The sequence below is a fragment of the Mesoplodon densirostris genome, chromosome 16 (genome assembly GCF_025265405.1).
Source record: "Mesoplodon densirostris isolate mMesDen1 chromosome 16, mMesDen1 primary haplotype, whole genome shotgun sequence".
Taxonomy (NCBI): domain Eukaryota; kingdom Metazoa; phylum Chordata; class Mammalia; order Artiodactyla; family Ziphiidae; genus Mesoplodon; species Mesoplodon densirostris.
Window position 1 is genome coordinate 46,165,508 of NC_082676.1, and position 17,472 is coordinate 46,182,979.

The 17,472-nt window shown below is 46.9% G+C and overlaps 1 protein-coding gene across 3 annotated transcripts in view; it reads right to left on the reverse strand.

The window, feature by feature from the left end:
- The window catches only part of KATNIP (katanin interacting protein), a 201,059-nt gene that overhangs the window by 170,703 nt on the left and 12,884 nt on the right, over positions 1-17,472 (reverse strand). For all 3 annotated transcript variants that reach the window (XM_060077977.1, XM_060077978.1, XM_060077979.1), the window contains exon 2: positions 10,549-10,610. In XM_060077977.1, the coding sequence (XP_059933960.1) occupies positions 10,549-10,610 (62 nt within the window). The remainder of the gene's footprint in view (positions 1-10,548; positions 10,611-17,472) is intronic.

Here is a 17,472-nt window from a genome sequence, read left to right on the forward strand (position 1 = left end):
AGGGCATCAACAGAGCATGAGCAGCCCAAAGAAAATTTGTTGAAAGAGTTTAGGCTTCTATATTAAAAACATAAAGGCAGGACTTCCCTGGTGGTGCAGTGGTTAAGAATCCGCCTGCCATGGCAGGAGACACGGGTTCCAGCCCTGGTCAGGGAAGATCCCACATACTGCGGAGCAACTAAGCCCACGAGCCACAACTACTGAGCCCACGCGCCTAGAGCCCGTGCTCCGCAACAAGAGAAGCCACCGCAATGAGAAGCCCGCGCACCTCAATGAAGAGTAGCACCCCCTCACCACAGCTAGAGAAAGCCCGCCTGCAGCAACGAAGACCCAACGCAGCCAAAAAAACACCAAAACCAAAAAACCATAAAAGGGCATCAAAGTAGTCATCCTGGGAAAAGAAATGGGGAACTTTGTTGAACTTTCCTACACTTATTTCACAGTTTTTGTTTTGAAATACGTAGTGGGGGGCGGGGAGGGGCACATAATCTCTTCATTGGCCTCTAATGGGAATCTAGCCATCATTAACAGCTGGAAGTCAGTGTCAGACTATCTCAGCCCATCAGGTGAGGAAACCGAGGCTTCCATTTATCTGGCAGTCACTGCCCCGGCCTCCCACTCACCAGCCCAGCTCTATGGTCCCAGGAGCCTGGGGTCCCCCAGTCTAGCTCTGAAACGGCAGCAGGGTCCGTGGGGAGCAGAGGGGAGAGGCAGGGGCGTCCTGAGAGGGGCTGGGTGTCCCGTGTTTATCTCCCTCAACCTCACTGAGCCCTCAGACACCTGAGGAGGAAGGACTGATAACGCCCATTTTACAGCTAAATAAACTGAGTCTGGGAAGGGTGAAGAAACCTGCCTAAGCTCCCCCAGCTGCCTCCACTTTGCCACGTGCACAGAATGTGCGGGATCAGCTGGGTCCAGTACTTGCTGGGTTAACTGGGGCAGGTGGCCTCCTTGCCCTGAGCCGACGTTCCCCACGTGCGAGATGAGGATACTATCGCTTACCTCACTGAGTACTGTGAGCATGGACGTGAAAGCAATTCTTTATTTTTTTAATAAATTTATTTATTTTATTTATTTATTTTGGGCTGCAATGGGTCTTCGTTGCTGTGTGCAGGCTTCCTCTAGTTGCGGCGAGCAGGGGCTACTCTTCGCTGCGGTGTGCGGACTTCTCATTGCAGTCTCTTCCCTTGTTGTGGAGCACGGGCTCTAGCTGCGTGGGCTTCAGTAGTTGTGGCACACAGGTTCAGTAGTTGTGGCTCATGGACTCTAGAGCGTGGGCTCAGCAGTTGTGGCGCATGGGCTGAGTTGCTCCGCGGCATGTGGGATCTTCCCGGACCAGGGCTTGACCCCGTGTCCCCTGCATTGGCAGGCGGATTCTTAACCACTGCGCCACTAGGGAAGCCTGAAAGCAATTCTTAACAATTGCACTATTTGTCCCCTTTACCACACCCACTACACAGTGGCCAGGTGATGGACAGCGGCTGGGCTTTGCCTGCCCACCAGCCTTTCCCATTTCTTCTGGTAACTGGATCTTGATGGTACTTTGGGAAAACACCCCTTCCTTACCATGTACTTAACGTGCAGACTCTCTTTTGCTGAAATTGCTGAGAAAATTGTAATAATGACAGGAAAAAGTAAGAGAAGAGGAAGAAGCCTCTGTCACTCACTCACTTACTACATGTCAAGCACCGTATCCCTACATGTCAGGCAGAGTATCCCTGACAACCAGCAGAGGTAGGTGTTGCTCTCATCCCCATTCTACATATGAAGAAACCAAGGCTCAGAGGCAGATAAGCACTTGGGTCAGTGATGAGTCAGGATTCGACCCCAGGCTATCTGGCTCCAGTGCCTGTGTGATTCCCACCACTGCACCCCTGCACCCGTAAGTTATCCAGCCTCTATGCAGTCGGCCTGGAGCTGCCAGTGGCCAGTTTACACTGAGCAGGACCAGAAGCTGCAGAATGGCCACGTCTTGGAAGAAGGCAGGGTCAGAAGGACTGAGCCAGAGCACCTGGATCCAGCCATTCCTGACGTGGTCCACCCCTGAACTTTACAGCTAGGTGAGGCAACAGATTCCCTTTTTTGCCGACGTTGGTTTGAGGAAGGCTTCCATCACTTGAACAGAGCCTAACAGACACAGCTTGTGAACCCTAATGAAGTTGAAGTTCACAGGACCATTGGCTCTTATCAGACCCAGAGCGGGGAGACTGAGTGTGCCTCCTGTCAGCCACGGTGACTCAGGACTGGAGCCCAGGTGCCCTGGCACTCTTACAGCCCTCGTTCTGCTCCTCCAGAGGTGTCCCCAGACTAAGGAACAATTCTACAGGCGCATTTTCACCCAGGACACATACCTTTCATCAGTAATTTGCAGAAAGCTTCTCCCTTTAGATACTATCATTCTTTTTTCTGACCATATTCTGTATTCTATAAAGTGATTGGGGGGGGCGGTGGAGAGGTGAAGGGAGACTCAGGGCAATTTCATGCCTAAGATCTGAGGATATAGGAAACTTTGATGATGCTCTGGTGAAGGGCACAATGCTTATCCAAAACCGACTCAGGAAGAAGAAGCTGTCAACATTATCTCCTTCTGGTCACAAATTGCAGGTCTCTGATGGGTTTTTTTCCCCAAGTTTAATCTTCTGCTGGAAGCTCAGCTGATACCAGGAAGGTTTTAGACATGTCAATCTCCTCCCTGGCATTTTATCAGAAATTGATTCTCTTTGCTTGTCGAAGCTCAAGTCTTGGCCTTGCTGTTGTTTAACTTGGGTTACGGGCACGGCATCTGTATACACGTTTCCTGCAGCTCCCAGCCTGATTGCAGGAGTCTGGGAGTAGGTGGTGATTCAAGGGCAAGGTAATTCTCACAGGAGGGATTATGTGCTGTTCCATCACAGCGAAGGGGTGAGGAACAATGGCCCAATCCGTGTCCTGCTTTTTCTTAGAAAGAGTTCTCATCCACTTCCGACTCGGAAGGGATTAACGAGCCATTTTGCCCTCAATATAATACTAATTATAATACCAGTCCTAAATTATAATACTCAACACTTATCGAGTTCCTAGTAAGTGCCAGGCACTGTTCAAAGTACTTTACACGCATCAGCTCACTGAATCCTTACCTCACCCCTAGGCTGCAGCTTCTATATTATCCTTACTTTTTTTTTTCTTTTTTTCTAATTTTTATTTTATTATTTATTTATTTATTTTTGGCTGTGTTGGGTCTTCGTTGCTGCGTGCAAGCTTTCTCTAGTTGTGGCGACCGGGAGCTAATCTTCACTGCAGCGCACGGACTTTTCATTGCGGTGGCTTCTCTTGTTGCGGAGCCCGGGCTCTCGGCGTGCGGGCTTCAGTAGTTGTGGCACATGGGCTTAGTTACTCCGCGGCATGTGGGATCTTCCTGGACCAGGGCTCGAACCTGTGTCCCCTGCATTGGCAGGTGGATTTTTAACCACTGAGCCACCAGGGATTCCCCATATTATCCCTACTCTTTAGAAGAGGAAGTCAAGTCACAGACAGGTTAGGTATCTGGCCCGAGTGATGGCACGAGCCTAGGAATCCAGGCTGTTTGGTTCCAGGGCTCACTTGGCTACGCTGCTTCAAACCCTGCCATGTGACTGCCCTGCCCTGCAGAAATCAGAAGCTGTTCATGTCACCAGGGCCCCCACTTGTCCAAATTCTCAAAGCAATGGAGACCAAGAGCACAAGAAGCAAAAAAACTGACAACGGTAACTTCACAACTGGGAACACATTTGGCAGTTGGATGTAAAATGGATTTAGTTCTTCTCTGCCCAGAAATGTGAACTTTTTCCAGGAAAAGTGCAGATTTGGAATGTCAGCTGTCACATCAGACAGGCTCTTGTAATGCAGCACCATCAGCTTACATTGTCTTTTTTTCTCTCCCTTCCTTTAAAAAAAAAATATTTTTTTTAACATTTTAAACAAAGCAGTGGAGATCTGTAAATATGCAAGGGGCAGCTCCTGATTCCCCCAGGAGACTGAAGCTGCAAGAACACTGAGAACTGAAATGAGGAAAGGGGAGGGTCTCCAGGCTAGTGGGGTCTGAAGTTTACAAGATGAGTCACCAGTCCCACTGGCCTCCTGCAATTGGCCAAGACAGGTGCTTGGAGTTGAGGGCCCGTGAGAGATGGCATTCAGAAATCGAGGTGCTGGACATGTCCCCAAGTCCTTCTCAGGACAATGCCCTGCTCCCACTCCCTGCTGAGGAAAGCGGGCTGGGGAACTACAGCAGAGGCCACTGAGTGTGGGTGCCTCAGCCAACGGTAGCCACACTTGAATCTGGCCAGAATGCTACCAGGTGTCTTGGAACAAAAAACTCTGCCCACCTTGTGCATTGCTACAAAACAAATCAGAAACACTCATCTAAAAAAGCATACCCCTGTGATCCCTTATTTCTATTTGCAAGAATTAACCTTTGGCTATTCCTGCACAAGTGCACCGAGATGCCTGCTTTAGAATATTCTTTCCAGTACTCTTATAGTAGCAGAAGACTATTGATAGCCTAGATTAGTCATTAACCGGGAACTACTCATGTATTTATAGACAGGCCCACGATCCTTTATATGTCATTTTTTTAGAAGCAAAACCAGATCTGAACTGACATGAAATTTAAAGTCTTGATTTACCCCACATAGTATGAATATTCTTATTTTCCTACAGATATATTAACATATTTGATTATAGAGTGCTGACCCAAGCCATACTGGGATGGTATTACTTTCTAAATTCTAAAAAAAAGAAACACATTTGGCCTCAAAGATTTCATATAAAGGATTGTGTTTCTGTGGATTCACAGTGGAGTACTAGGCAGCCGTAAAAAAGAATGGATGAGGGACTTCCCTAGCGGTGCAGCAGTTAAGACTCCACACTCCCAACACAGGGGGCACGGGCTCAATCCCTGGTTGGAGAACTAGATCCCCCATGCCACAACTAAAGATCCTGTCTGCCACAACTAAGACCCGGCGCAGCCAAATAAATTAAAAAAAAAAAAAAAAAAAAAAAAAAAAAGAATGGATGAGATTTGTACTACAGAATGTTTTCTAAGACATGTTGTTAAGTGAAAAAAAAAAATCCAGAACAATGTGAATTGCATGCTATCATTGTGTTAAAAGGCAGGGGGTAGAGGTAAGGGCAGAGGGGATAGATAGAATATTTCTGGAAGGACACAAGAAATTGATTTCAATGGTTGTCTCTTGGGAGGGCAACCAGTGGGGCTAATGTCAAGAGTACTGTACCCCCTCAATGCCCTTTAGCATCGATTAGCCAGGTTGATTAGACTCTCTCTCTGGCCTCTGAGCTGAAAGAAGGAACAGCTGGGAGAGAGGAGCATAAAGACGACAACGAGGTACAGGGAGGGACCAGAGGGGAGCAGAGGCATGTCCGTGGTGGCACACGGAGAGGTTGTTGGGATAGCCCCATCCCTGGAGGCACCCTGGATCCTGGCCTCCCTCCTTTGCTGTGTTCCTCTGAGAACCCAGTCTCCTCCTTTGCTTGGCAAGATGAAAGGCATCTCTAGTCCTTGCACCACAAGGCTCTGCTTAATAGCAAGAAGTGTTCGTATGTGTGCAGGTGCACGTGTGCACACTTATGCATGCGTGCAAAGGGAAGGCTTAACATTTGCTAGGTGGTTGAGTTAAATGACTTTTGCAGTCCTTTACAAAGTGAGCTCAACAGAGGAGTGTGCCGTCAGAAGCATTTTGCAGAATCTCCAATCAGCTGCACAAGGAGGCAGTCCATGATCACAGAAGGCCTTCAAAGTGGTTTACAGTGGGGGCCCCAGAGCTAGCCTGCCTGGGGCTCGCTTGCCTAGGGGCACACCGCCAGGAGCCTGGACGGCTGGAATCAGCCTAAAGTCCAGCTGGAGCAAGGGAGACCCCTTCAGTACTGAAATTGTGCTGCCTTTTCCGTCCAAGGCCGTGACTGTCTCTCTGTTAAATTCTAGACACTCTAAGGAATGATTACAATTACGAAGCAACCAACATTTATGGAATGTTTACTATGTGCTATGTTAGGCACTTTATTACTGCCTGGACTCTGTATACTGAGTCTCCAAGGTGGGAATTATCAAATCAGGTGTGAGGGGTCAAGAGACTCGTTCAAGGTCACCTGACAAGGATTTGAGACAGAAGCCCATTGTGGGCACTAATTCACTGAGTTGCCTGGGGTCTCCATGCCTCTGTGCAGTAGCAGAACATGTCCCCAGCGCCATGTCTGTGAGCCCCAAGGTGCCATGGCCATCCGTGTGGACCCTAGTGGGGGGGGGGGTGATGAATAAAGATTTCTTCCTCCACTGTGGTCGCCTGGTGTTTTTTTTTTTTTTAACACTGTATAATAAATTTACTTTCTAATGATTTTTGAGTAAACTACAATGACCACGATTTCAAAACCATTAATAATTCATGACCAAAGGCCATAAACACTATATAATCTCCACAGGCAGTGAATTCTTGCTAGAGAAGAAGTGGAGAATACTTTTACCAGCTACTTCAAAAGTATCTACCGACTTCAAGCCAACCATCAAAGATACATTTTTTCAGAAATGACTGTAACCCTTCCAAAGCCTTGGTGAAAGCCGCCTCTTCCAGGAAGTCTTCTCTCTCTCCTCCAGCACCCACTGGGGCTTTAACTGGGTCTCCTCTGTGCTGGCTGTCATTCTCTGCTATGATCTGTGCCTGTCTGTGTCTGTGACAGGGCTTGAGAACCGAAGCATCCTTGGTGTAGGGCAGGCATGCAGCGCGGGGGAAGCACTGAGAACCAGGGGTTATTTAATAACCCGTAAAATGCTGGTTCTCATCCATGGCTGCACATCAGAACCACTTGGGAAGATTAAAAAATTCTGATGCCTGGGTCACACCCCCAGACATTCTGATTTAACTGGTTTGGAAAGAAGCCTGGACATGGGGGTATTTAATAGCTCCCAGGTGATTCTAACGTGCTGCAACTTTTGTGAACCGCTGACATCAAGCACCCAGCACAGGGCCTGGCATCATGTGGGTGCTGATACCTGCTTGCTGTTGAGCGGGTGGGGGGTCGGGGGGGACAGGGAGGGTCCCATCAAAAGGGGGACATGTCCTCATCAGAAGCCATTGCCCACTGTTGCCTTATAGGAATAAGGAAGGACTCAGTGTTGTCATTCTCCATTTTTCCAGAGAAGCCAGAAGTCTGCATTTTTATGTGAAATCTCCTAATTTTTGAATGCAGCTGCCTAATTTTTAAAAACTGTAGTAGGGTATGGGCCAAATAAAACACATCTTTGGGCTGAATGTGGCCTGGCAGGCTCACTGAGAACAGCTTCCCATCGTCCCTTTGCTGTGCTGGCCCATGACCATGCAGGATGGTACCCAATCCCCACCCAGGATGGAAACTGCACATCCACCTGCCAAGGTGTGAGCTGGCCCATATACCCTACCTCCGAAGGAACATGAGGAGTGTCCTTGTCTGCTTGTTCTAACCAGCTTGTCTTTTCCTTGCCTTTCGTAAGGACAAAGCTTCCTCTATACCTGGCATCCTGTGTAAGCACAGAGTATCAGGAAGTGCAGATTTCAGAGACAACGGAGTGGGGGCGGTGGGGAAGGATGTGGAAAGAGGAGGTGGGTGGAAAGGCACCTTATAATATATCAAGATGAGCATCCTGGCAGCTTGCTATTAGTTTCTTTCTCTTGTTTTTCTAACCAAACAAAAGCCTTGTTTAAGAAAGCACTCTCTTTTTCAGAGGGCCTGAAACCATTTTAAACATCTTTCAGGGTTAAACTCAGATGTGGTGATAAACAACCCCACTCTCCCTTTTCCCTCATTCAAGCATTTTTCAGAAGAGTGATCTGAAATGCTCTCGGGCGACTGGAATGATGGGAGTAGCCGGGAAAGAGGCAATTAGGGGAGTCCTGTTGCCAAGGAGAGAGGAGGGGAGGGAAAAAGTATCTCTGCTAGTTACCGGCTGCCCTGCTCCATCATTTTTCCAGAGAATTTCTTAATGTGGATAAATCAGATGCTGTCATTCTGCAACCAAAGGCCTCAGGTTTAAACAATTCATTCCTGGCCTAGGGGGACTGGTCCCCACTCTTGGTTACTTTTTTTTAAAATAGATTTAATTTTTTTTAATTTTTATTTATTTTTGGCTACGTTGGGTCTTCGTTGCTGCGGGCGGTCTTCCTCTAGTTGCATCGAGCGGGGGCTACTCTTCATTGTGGTGCATGGGCTTCTCATTGGGATAGCTTCTCTTGTTGCGGAGCACGGGCTCTAGGCACATGGGCTTCAGTAGTTGCAGCATGCGGGCTCAGTAGTGTGGCATGCACGCCCTAGAGCACAGGCTCAGTAGTTGTGGCGCACGGGCTTAGATGCTCTGCAGCATGTGGGATCTTCCCGGACCAGGGATTGAACCCATGTCCCCTGTACTGGCAGGCAGATTCTTAACTACTGCACCACCAGGGAAGTCTCTCACTCTTGGTTACTTAATCGAGGGAGACCAGGTGCCTGCAGGTCTGCGCTCACTCCCATTGTGGCTCCTCCATCCTGAGGTTTCTGGAAGGACTTTGTGGAGACAGGGACACCGCTCCTGCCTCCAGAAAAACGCCTCCACCAGAAAGTGGGAAAACCCACCCTGGTTCAGCTTCTAGAGTGTCCACTGGGGCTGACATGGAGGTCTTTGCAGCAGCATCCAAGTTACTAAGTTATCTACCAGCCCTCATCCCAGACAGGTCGATTCAATAAGGAGGAAAGACACACTGGCTCTTCTGGCTACAGCTGAGAAAGGAGGCAACAGGAGACAGGATGAAAGTCACAGCAAAGCACACAAGGCCCTTTGCAAGCCAACCCTGACCTGCCTCCTCAGAGCTGGCTGGGGTGAGGCCAACACCGAGGAAGCAGAGCCATGAGCTGCAGACAGAAGAATCAAGTCTAGTGGCCATTTTTGAGCCGCTGGACCCAGCTGAGCCAGAGAAATTCCCTTTGGTCTTTGGAATCAGGTCAGTTTACAGTCAAGAGCGTGAGTACTTAAGTGTCGACGAATTTCAGGATTGGCTGATACTGATGATGAGCAAGAAGCCTTCACACCCCTGCTCCCATCAGCCGCGAAATAAAACTCAAACGTAAACTCCCACAAGCTTGGGTCTTAATTGAAGGGCCCTTCAGTAATTCATGGGTCCTAACTGCCACTTCCCTCCTCAGGCTCAATGATCTTGCAGCTTTCCTTATTCATATCTCTCTGCCTTTGTATACTTATTTTTTAAATGTATTTATTTATTTATTTTTGGCTGTGTTGGGTCTTCTTTGCTGCGCGCGGGCTTTCTCTAGTTGCGGCAAGCGGGGGCTACTCTTTGTTGTGGTGCGTGGGCTTCTCATTGCGGTGGCTTCTCTTGTTGTGGAGCACGGGCTCTAGGCGAATGGGCTTCAGTAGTTGTGGCACACGGGCTCTAGAGCACAGGCTCAGTAGTTGTGGCACACAGGCTTAGTTGCTCCACGGCATGTGGGATCTTCCCGGACCAGGGCTCGAACCCGTGTCCCCTGCATTGGCAGGTGGATTCTTAACCACTGTGCAACCAGGGAAGTCCCATCTCTCTGCCTTTGACCATGCTATTTACTTGGCCTGGAAAACTACTCACCCTCAAGAGTTGGGTCTTTACATCCGCTTTTCTGCAAAGCCTTTCTTGATACTACTGGCAGAGGTAGGTGACCCTTTTTCCGTATTGAAATCCCACTCTTTGTCCTTCTCTCCCTGAACTGGCACTCTCACACTGTATTGTAATGATCTCATTGCACATCCCTTCCAACTACGCTGTGTACACCCTGAGTCAAGGGCTGTCTCTCATCCATCCCTTAGTCCCGGCCCTGGTACCCAGCACAGCGCAGGTGGGCTCAGTGTGGTAAATTTCAAAAATTTCAAGAATGGTAAATTTCAAGAATGTGGTAAACTTCAATATTTTTTAGCTCTTCCCATTAAGAGGTGAGGCCTATTCCCCCACCCCTTGAACCTGCATTGACCTTGTGATTTGCTTTAAAGAACAGAAAGTAGCAGAAGTGACACCATGCCAGTGCTGAGCCTAGAGCTCAGGAGTTCCTGCGTCTTCCAATCTCATGCTCTTGAACCCCTGAACCCCCATGTGAACAAACCTGGGTGGCTTGCTGGAGGATGGGAGAACATCGGAGGAGAACTAAAGCACCCTAACTGATGTTCAGGCAGCCCCAGGGCAACACCTCTGTTAACTGCAGATGCGTAAGTGAGCCCAGCTGAGGTCAGCAGAGCCTGGCCCATCAGCAGAACTGCCCGGGGAAGCTGAGCCCAGATGGCTGACCCTCAGAATCATGAACTAAATCTGTGGTTGTTTTGAGTCACTAAAATCTGGGTGACTTGTTACACAGCCAAAGCTAACTGATACATTCAGTAAGAGATTATTACTATAAGTGACACTGGGTTGATAACTCCAGTTGAGAATGAGAGAAAAGAATAGGAGATCCAGGGATACTTAATCACCAGCCCACTCCCTCAGGTCTCTTTAAATAGAGTTGCCTCCCACCTGCCCTCCCCAGTGACTCATTTACCTCCTTTTTCTCCCGAGAGCAGGACCGGCTTCTCTCAGCCTTCTGCAGAGTCTGACCTGTAGCTGTTCAAAAGCAGAAACAGAAATTAAGGCTGTTTTAAAACAGCTAGTTTATCACCACAAAAGCTTTTTATTTGCAAACCGAATAGATGGGACCAATCACAATCAAGTGATTTTAAGAAAATGTAGCCTATTATGATAATGGGAAAATGGCATACTCTTGAAATAGACCAACGGCAATGAAATGGTAATTCACACACTCATATTATTTGACTATAATGAACAAAGCCTCCACTCTTTAATCTGGAACATTATCTGCACTCTGCAAGGGCTGACAGACTAGTTTTTCCCAGTCGAATTACATTTTTATTAAATTGGAGTTATATAAAATGCCTTCCACTGTGCACATACACATAACCTTTGATGAGTGTGTGCCAATACACTGCACCAAACCCCCAAACTCGCCACATAGGTGCTGGTGCAGATGTGAATTAGCAGTAATCACCTGCATTTCACATAATGGGGCAACTTCAGAGAGAATTGTTGCTTTTCTCAGAAAACTAATATTGAAGTTATGCATACATTTCACTGATCGACATCAGAATGTTTAAATATGCTGTTCCAAGTGCAGTTTTTACAACTTCGATGGAAGTGTCCATTATAAAAGGAATCCTTGATGGGGAGTTAATGGATCGCCTTGGTTTTAAAACATAAGATGCGAGTCTCACTGCACGTTGTCAGTGTGTCTCCCAAACTGTCCAGCTTCACTTTCAGGTGGCTATTTTTTAGAGTGCCACAACCATATGTCCCATTAGCCAGGAGCACTCTGAAGGCAGGAACAAAAAGGCTTAGTGATGACTTATTGAGAGGCGAGAGATGGGGACCGAATCTGAGAGGAAAAACGTTTGTCTTTGGATGTGGTCACTTGCAGTGGGTCCACACGTGAGGGGGATGCAGAGGGGCTCACAGCTAGTGATAAAGCTCAGGTCAAGGGATGATGCTCTTTCCAAAAAAGTGAGAATAAGGGAAAGAGCAAAGGTCCAAAGATGAACTTCTGGCACTGGCCAAACTTTGGGCCAATACATAAGAGGATGTAGAAAAGAGGCAGCTATTTATAGGAGACCCTGGGATGTACAGTATCATGATATGGTAGACATCTTTGGGGGTATCTGCTCAGCTCATAATGACACCCTAGACTGCTCCCTTCTCTCTTTTCTTCCTCCCCATCGCCACAGTGGGGTCCTGTGGCAGCCATGACTGTACATGACCCCATACCCTGAACTTCATATGCTGCACTGGGTATGGGCCCTTGACCCAGTTGCAGCCAATCAGAATCCCAGCCCCTAACACTGAAATTGATTCTGAGAGAGAGAGAGAGGATAGAGGGCCGGAGCAGGGCTACCTCCATGTGTGAGCAGCCACCAGCCACTGGCCTTGGGGACAGACTAACACAGAATGCCAAGACGGAATGAACAGATCTGAAACCAACTGCATGCTTGCCTTTGTGTTCCACAGACACCCACTTAGGTTAGGTTCTCTGTGTGTGTGTGTCTGTTGCCTCTTTTTTTTTTTTTTTTTCGCCTTAAGACAAAGAAGCTAGGGTTTAAAGATGAAAAAGAGCCCAGGAAAAGATACCACTGTGATGGGGTATGTCGACAGTGGGGGAGGTTTTACATACGTGGACAAGGGGTATATGAGAACTCTCTGTACTTTCTACTCAATTTCGCTATGAACCTAAATCTGCTCCATAAAATAAAGTTTATTAACTAAAAAAAAAAAAAAAAAAAATAGCCCAGGATTTAGGGATCAGGTGATCCGGGTTGTTATGTCAATCTTATCCTGACCTCCTGATCCCTGATGCTCTAGGGCAGGAGCTTGGGTGGACAGCTCCCCCAAACCCTTATCCACACCTGCTCTGGCTGTCAGTCAAGGCCGCAGAAGCAGTGTTGAGGCAAGTAAGATGTCAGCAGAGCCAAGAAAAGCCCAGAGCAAGGGTAGGGAGCGGGAGGGAAACAGTGCTAGTTCGGGGGTGAACACGGCAGACCCCAGGGTCCGGCTGAGGCCCTTCCTGTTCTGCTCAGACTCATGCCTGGGATCCAGTCCAGTGGATTGCTGACCAGTTATGAGATCTTAGATAACTCACAAGATCCACCAGGTTCTCTATGGGCCATATTTTCTTCCTATTTTTTGAAAATGAGGATTAGACTGAATCACCTCTGGGTTTGCTTTCCATCTCTAAAGTTCTTTTATACCAATAAAGAACAGTAAAAAAAAAAAAAAAAAGATTCAGGTGAGCCATAAAAAGAAAATATTAATACAAAGAACAGAGAGCTTAACCACTGAAATTTGCAAGCAAATCTCTCTACTGGAGTTAATTAGAAGCTCCTTTATTCATTAAATTGGAAAATAATTTGCTTATTTTCCAATGAAGATAATTCACTCTAATTATGCACATTTGTTATCGAATGCCTCTGTCCTCGCCCCACTGAGCCCCTCTCTCCTCCAGGTAGCTCGACGTGGAGACGACTCCTTCTCCCCAAGGACAGAAGGGACCAGGTTACACTGTGCCTGTCTACTGCACTTAGCTTTTCTGAGTAGCTAGCTTCCTACCTAGATCTCATTTTATCCTCACAACGACTTAGGGAGGGGTAAGAAGGTGACATTAATATCAATATATGCTGCTTGCAAAATTAAGGGGGTGTTCCTCTGCATTTTTCAAGGTGACCTGCCAGCTTCAGCCAGGAAACAATAAATAAGGCCAAATGTAAATACCACGTGTATACCTCACCTTAGAAAACAGATGTGTGCCTGGGGAAAAGAAAAAGTGACTGCATTGAATTGTTGTAAATATAATACCGGTCTCCCACTTAGGATTTCAGAGAGATTTTATCTGCATTTAGGATTAATTTTCAGTGGTTAGAAGATTCTGACACTTTAGTTTTACTTTGCTCTGGATGCAGATAATAATATTCATCACTACCTTTTAGAGGGAAGTTGTGTCTTCCTTGGATGTTAGCTTCTGAAGTCCTCAGGCACGGGAAAATCAGTGTCAAAATTCCCCTTGAAAAAGAGCCTTAAACCTCCTGTAAAGTACAGCCTCCAGGACACAGATTTTATATCCACTGTTGTTGACTAATGTGCATGTGTAATATCTGGTGCATTTGGAAATGCATGGTACACGGTAAAATACATATGCAAAATATAATTTTATGGTATTTCTAATTAAGCTATTGATATTGTAATTATTCCCTCTGTTTTTCATCTTGGGGTAGGAGGAGAGGGCGGGGGCGGGGATGGTGGCAAGAACCAGGCACGGAGCTCCTGAAGCGTAAACGCTTAGTTGATATAGCTCCACTGTACCAGACACCTGCTATGGTCCAGGTTCTATGCACAGGCTTCATCTCCTGCATCCTCACAGACATTCCTTTAGATCAGGGGTCAATAAACTTTTTCTGTAAAGGCCCAGAGAGTAAATATTTTTTTAGTTTATAGACCATAAAGTCATGAAGTTATAAGGTCTCTGGTGCAACTACTCAACTCTGCCATTGGAGCGTGAAAACAGCCATAGACAATATGTAAACAAATGGGTGTGGCTGTGTTCCAATAAAACTTTATTCACAAAAACAGGCAGCAAGCCAGATATGGTGCCCAGGCAGTAGTTTGCTAACTCTTGTTTTAGGTGGACAGAGCTATTCCCACGGGAACAAGCCAATGAAGAAATGAGAAACTGAGGGTGAGTGATTGAGCTGCTTGCTCAAGGCCAGAGAAGGGTAGCTTGTAGGTGGTCAGGCTCAGTGTGCTCCCAATGGCCATCATCACCAGCACCAGCACCAGCACCAGCATCACTATCACCACCATCATTATCATCATCATCATTACCACATGAGCTCACCTTAGCCAGGGTTTCTTATGTGCCAGGCACTGAGCTCCAGGCTAAGTACATGAATCAACTCATGTACTCCTTTCTTTTTTAAATTAATTAATTAATTAATTAATTAAATTTTTTTTTCATTTTTTGGCTGCATTGGGTCTTCGTTGCTGCACACGGGCTTTCTCTAGTTGTGGCGAGAGGGGGCTACTCTTCGTTGCGGTGCGCGGGCTTCTCATTGTCGTGGCTTCTCTTGTTGCCGAGCATGGGCTCTAGGCATGCAGGCTTCAGTAGTTGTGGCACGTGGGCTCAGTAGTTGTGGCGCATGGGCTTAGTTGCTCTACAGCATGTGGGATCTTCCGGGGCCAGGGCTCGAACCCGTGTCCCTTGCACTGGCAGGCAGATTCTTAACCACTGCGCCACCAGGGAAGCCCCTCATGTACTCTTTATAGCTACTTTATGAAATAGGTACTATTATTATCCCACTTGTCGAAGGTGGGCACGGAGACCCAAAGAGGTTAGGAAACTTGCCTAATATCACACAGCTAGTGAGTACAGGAGCCTGGATTTGAATCTGGGTAGTTTGGCTCCAGAACCCGCACTCCTAACCACTAGACTATACTGCTCCTCGGTCAGGTTAAAGACAAGTCTGAGAAGGCCAGCATGTGCAAGGGAGGGAGTCTGACTTAAGGATTTCTTTCTGTGATGCAGCTTTTTAATGTACTTTGGACTCCTAGAGTAATTAATAAGGGGATTAGAACAAAATGATTCCCCAAGGGTCAAGGAAGATGGAGTTCCCCATTAGCCAGAAAACTGCCATTAAATGCCAAATGTGGAAAGGCAGGTTGGCATTAGACACTCACTCCCATCCACTCAGGTACAGTGCTCAGCCTTGGCAAGCAGGGTTGGGCTTTGGAGAATAAAGGCGACTCAATGGGAATCCAAGACCATGCAGGGACCTCCCCATCAAAAAGGAGTTTTAAATGAAGAACTTGTTTCTCCCAAGTGGGGTGATGGTGCTTCTACTAGGTTACTAAAACGAGCTTATTTCTTCTGCGGTCCAAATATAAGGGCTCACCCTGTTCTCATTTTATATATCTATGTAATTTAATTCAAATGGCAAATATCCCAGAGATGCCACTTAATCTTACCCACTGGATTGGCAAAAATCCAGAGGTTTGACAATATGCTGTTGGCAAGATCTGGGAAGCAGGCATTTTCGAGCACTGCTGGGAGAAATATAAAATGATACAGGCTCTGTGGAGGGGATCTTGGCAATATCTTCACAAAGGCATTTGGCAGTATCCCTTTAAGCTAGCAATTTCACTTCTAGGAATCTACCGGGAAAAATTACCTCCACAAACAGGAAACAAATGCATGCAAAAGGTATTCACTGCATCATAATTTGCAATGGAAAATATTAGAAGTGACCTATAAGTCTATCACAGTGGGGACTGGCTGAATAAATATGGTGGATCCACACAATGGAAATACAATACTGGGTGAAAGAATGGCAAGCTGATAATATGACCATATGTTAAATGAACTCAAGGGGGAGAAAGTTGACGTAGTATGCAATTTTTTCTCTATGAAAGAGGGAAAATAAGAATATATGCTCCTGGGACTTCCCTGGTGGCACAGTGGTTAAGAATCCGCCTGCCAATGCAGGGGTCATGGGTTCGATCCCTGGTCCGGGAAGATCCCACATGCCGCAGAGCAACTAAGCCCATGCGCCACAACTACTGAGCCTGTGCTCTAGAGCCTGAGCCACAACTACTGAGCCCATGCACCTAGAGCCCGTGCTCTGCAACAAGAGAAGCCACGGTGATGACAAGCCCGTGCCACAACAAAGAGTAGCCCCCACCTGCCGCAACTAGAGGAAGCCTGCGTGCAGCAACAAAGACCAGATGCAATCAAAAATAAATAAATAAAATAAATTTTAAAAAAACCCTATAAAAACAGATTTCTCTAAAAAAAAATGGTACAAATGAACTTATATATTAAAAAAAGAATATATGCTCGTATTGGTTCTGTTTGTACAAAGAACCACCTGGAAGGCACATGCACAAGAGCGACTTCTCAATGTAAACTTTTTATATTGTTTTTATTTTTGAATGATTTAGTTGGAACTATTTCCTACTCAAGAAACTAAAATAAACTTAAAACATTAAACGTCCAAAAGGGCTAGTTCAGATTTTTTAAAAATATAGTGAGAAACGCTGTGGACACTCCCACCTAAGGTCCAAGGGTGTGGTCTGCCGGAAGGAGACAAGAGTAGCCGCCATGGACCTCGGGACCCCGAAGCTTGCTCGAAAGGACACAGTATTTTCGGAGGACAAGCTGCCTTCTTTTAAGAGATTAGTCTGTAATGTGTGAGAGTTAAGAATGAAATGATGACAAAATATGGCTTCTGGACATTGAAACAACAGTTTCTGAGCTAAGCCAGTACGCTGGTGGTGACCTGCTCGTTTACTTGAGGGCTAAGGTTTTTTTTTTTTTTTTTTTTTTTTTTATGAAACGGCTAGACAAGATGAGAAAGGAAAAAGAGAAAAAGAAAAAAGGAAAGGAAGATTGAGACCTGCCCAGATGACTTGTCTGGAACTCGTGGTTTCCTAGTGCTTACCGGGCATGGTCAGGTTCCTCCCCAGGTGATGGTTCTTGGGATTCCCTCACTAGCATATGCAACAACAAAGCCGTGAGGCTCAGAGGAGCGGAGTAACTTGCCCAAGGTCACAGAGCAGTGAAGAGAAAGAACTGGGGTTAAGAACCCATCAGCTAGCTGCTAATCCCGTGTTCACTACATCCTGCGGCCCGCCTGCCTGCAAGCCTTCTTCACCTCCAGGAATGCCAGAGCTCCAGCCCCACTGGTCTTTCTACACCGCCCCACACCCACCTTCAGCCCCATCCCAGCCTCCTGAACCTACAGCCTCTGCAGAGATACGTGTGGCAGGGTGGGGACAGGGCAGTCTGGCAAGCGCCTGCCCAGCCTAAAGAGGAATCACTATTTGTCTCCGGCTGCAGGTTTCCAGGCAGGAACGTGGGCTCAGTTTTGTTGGG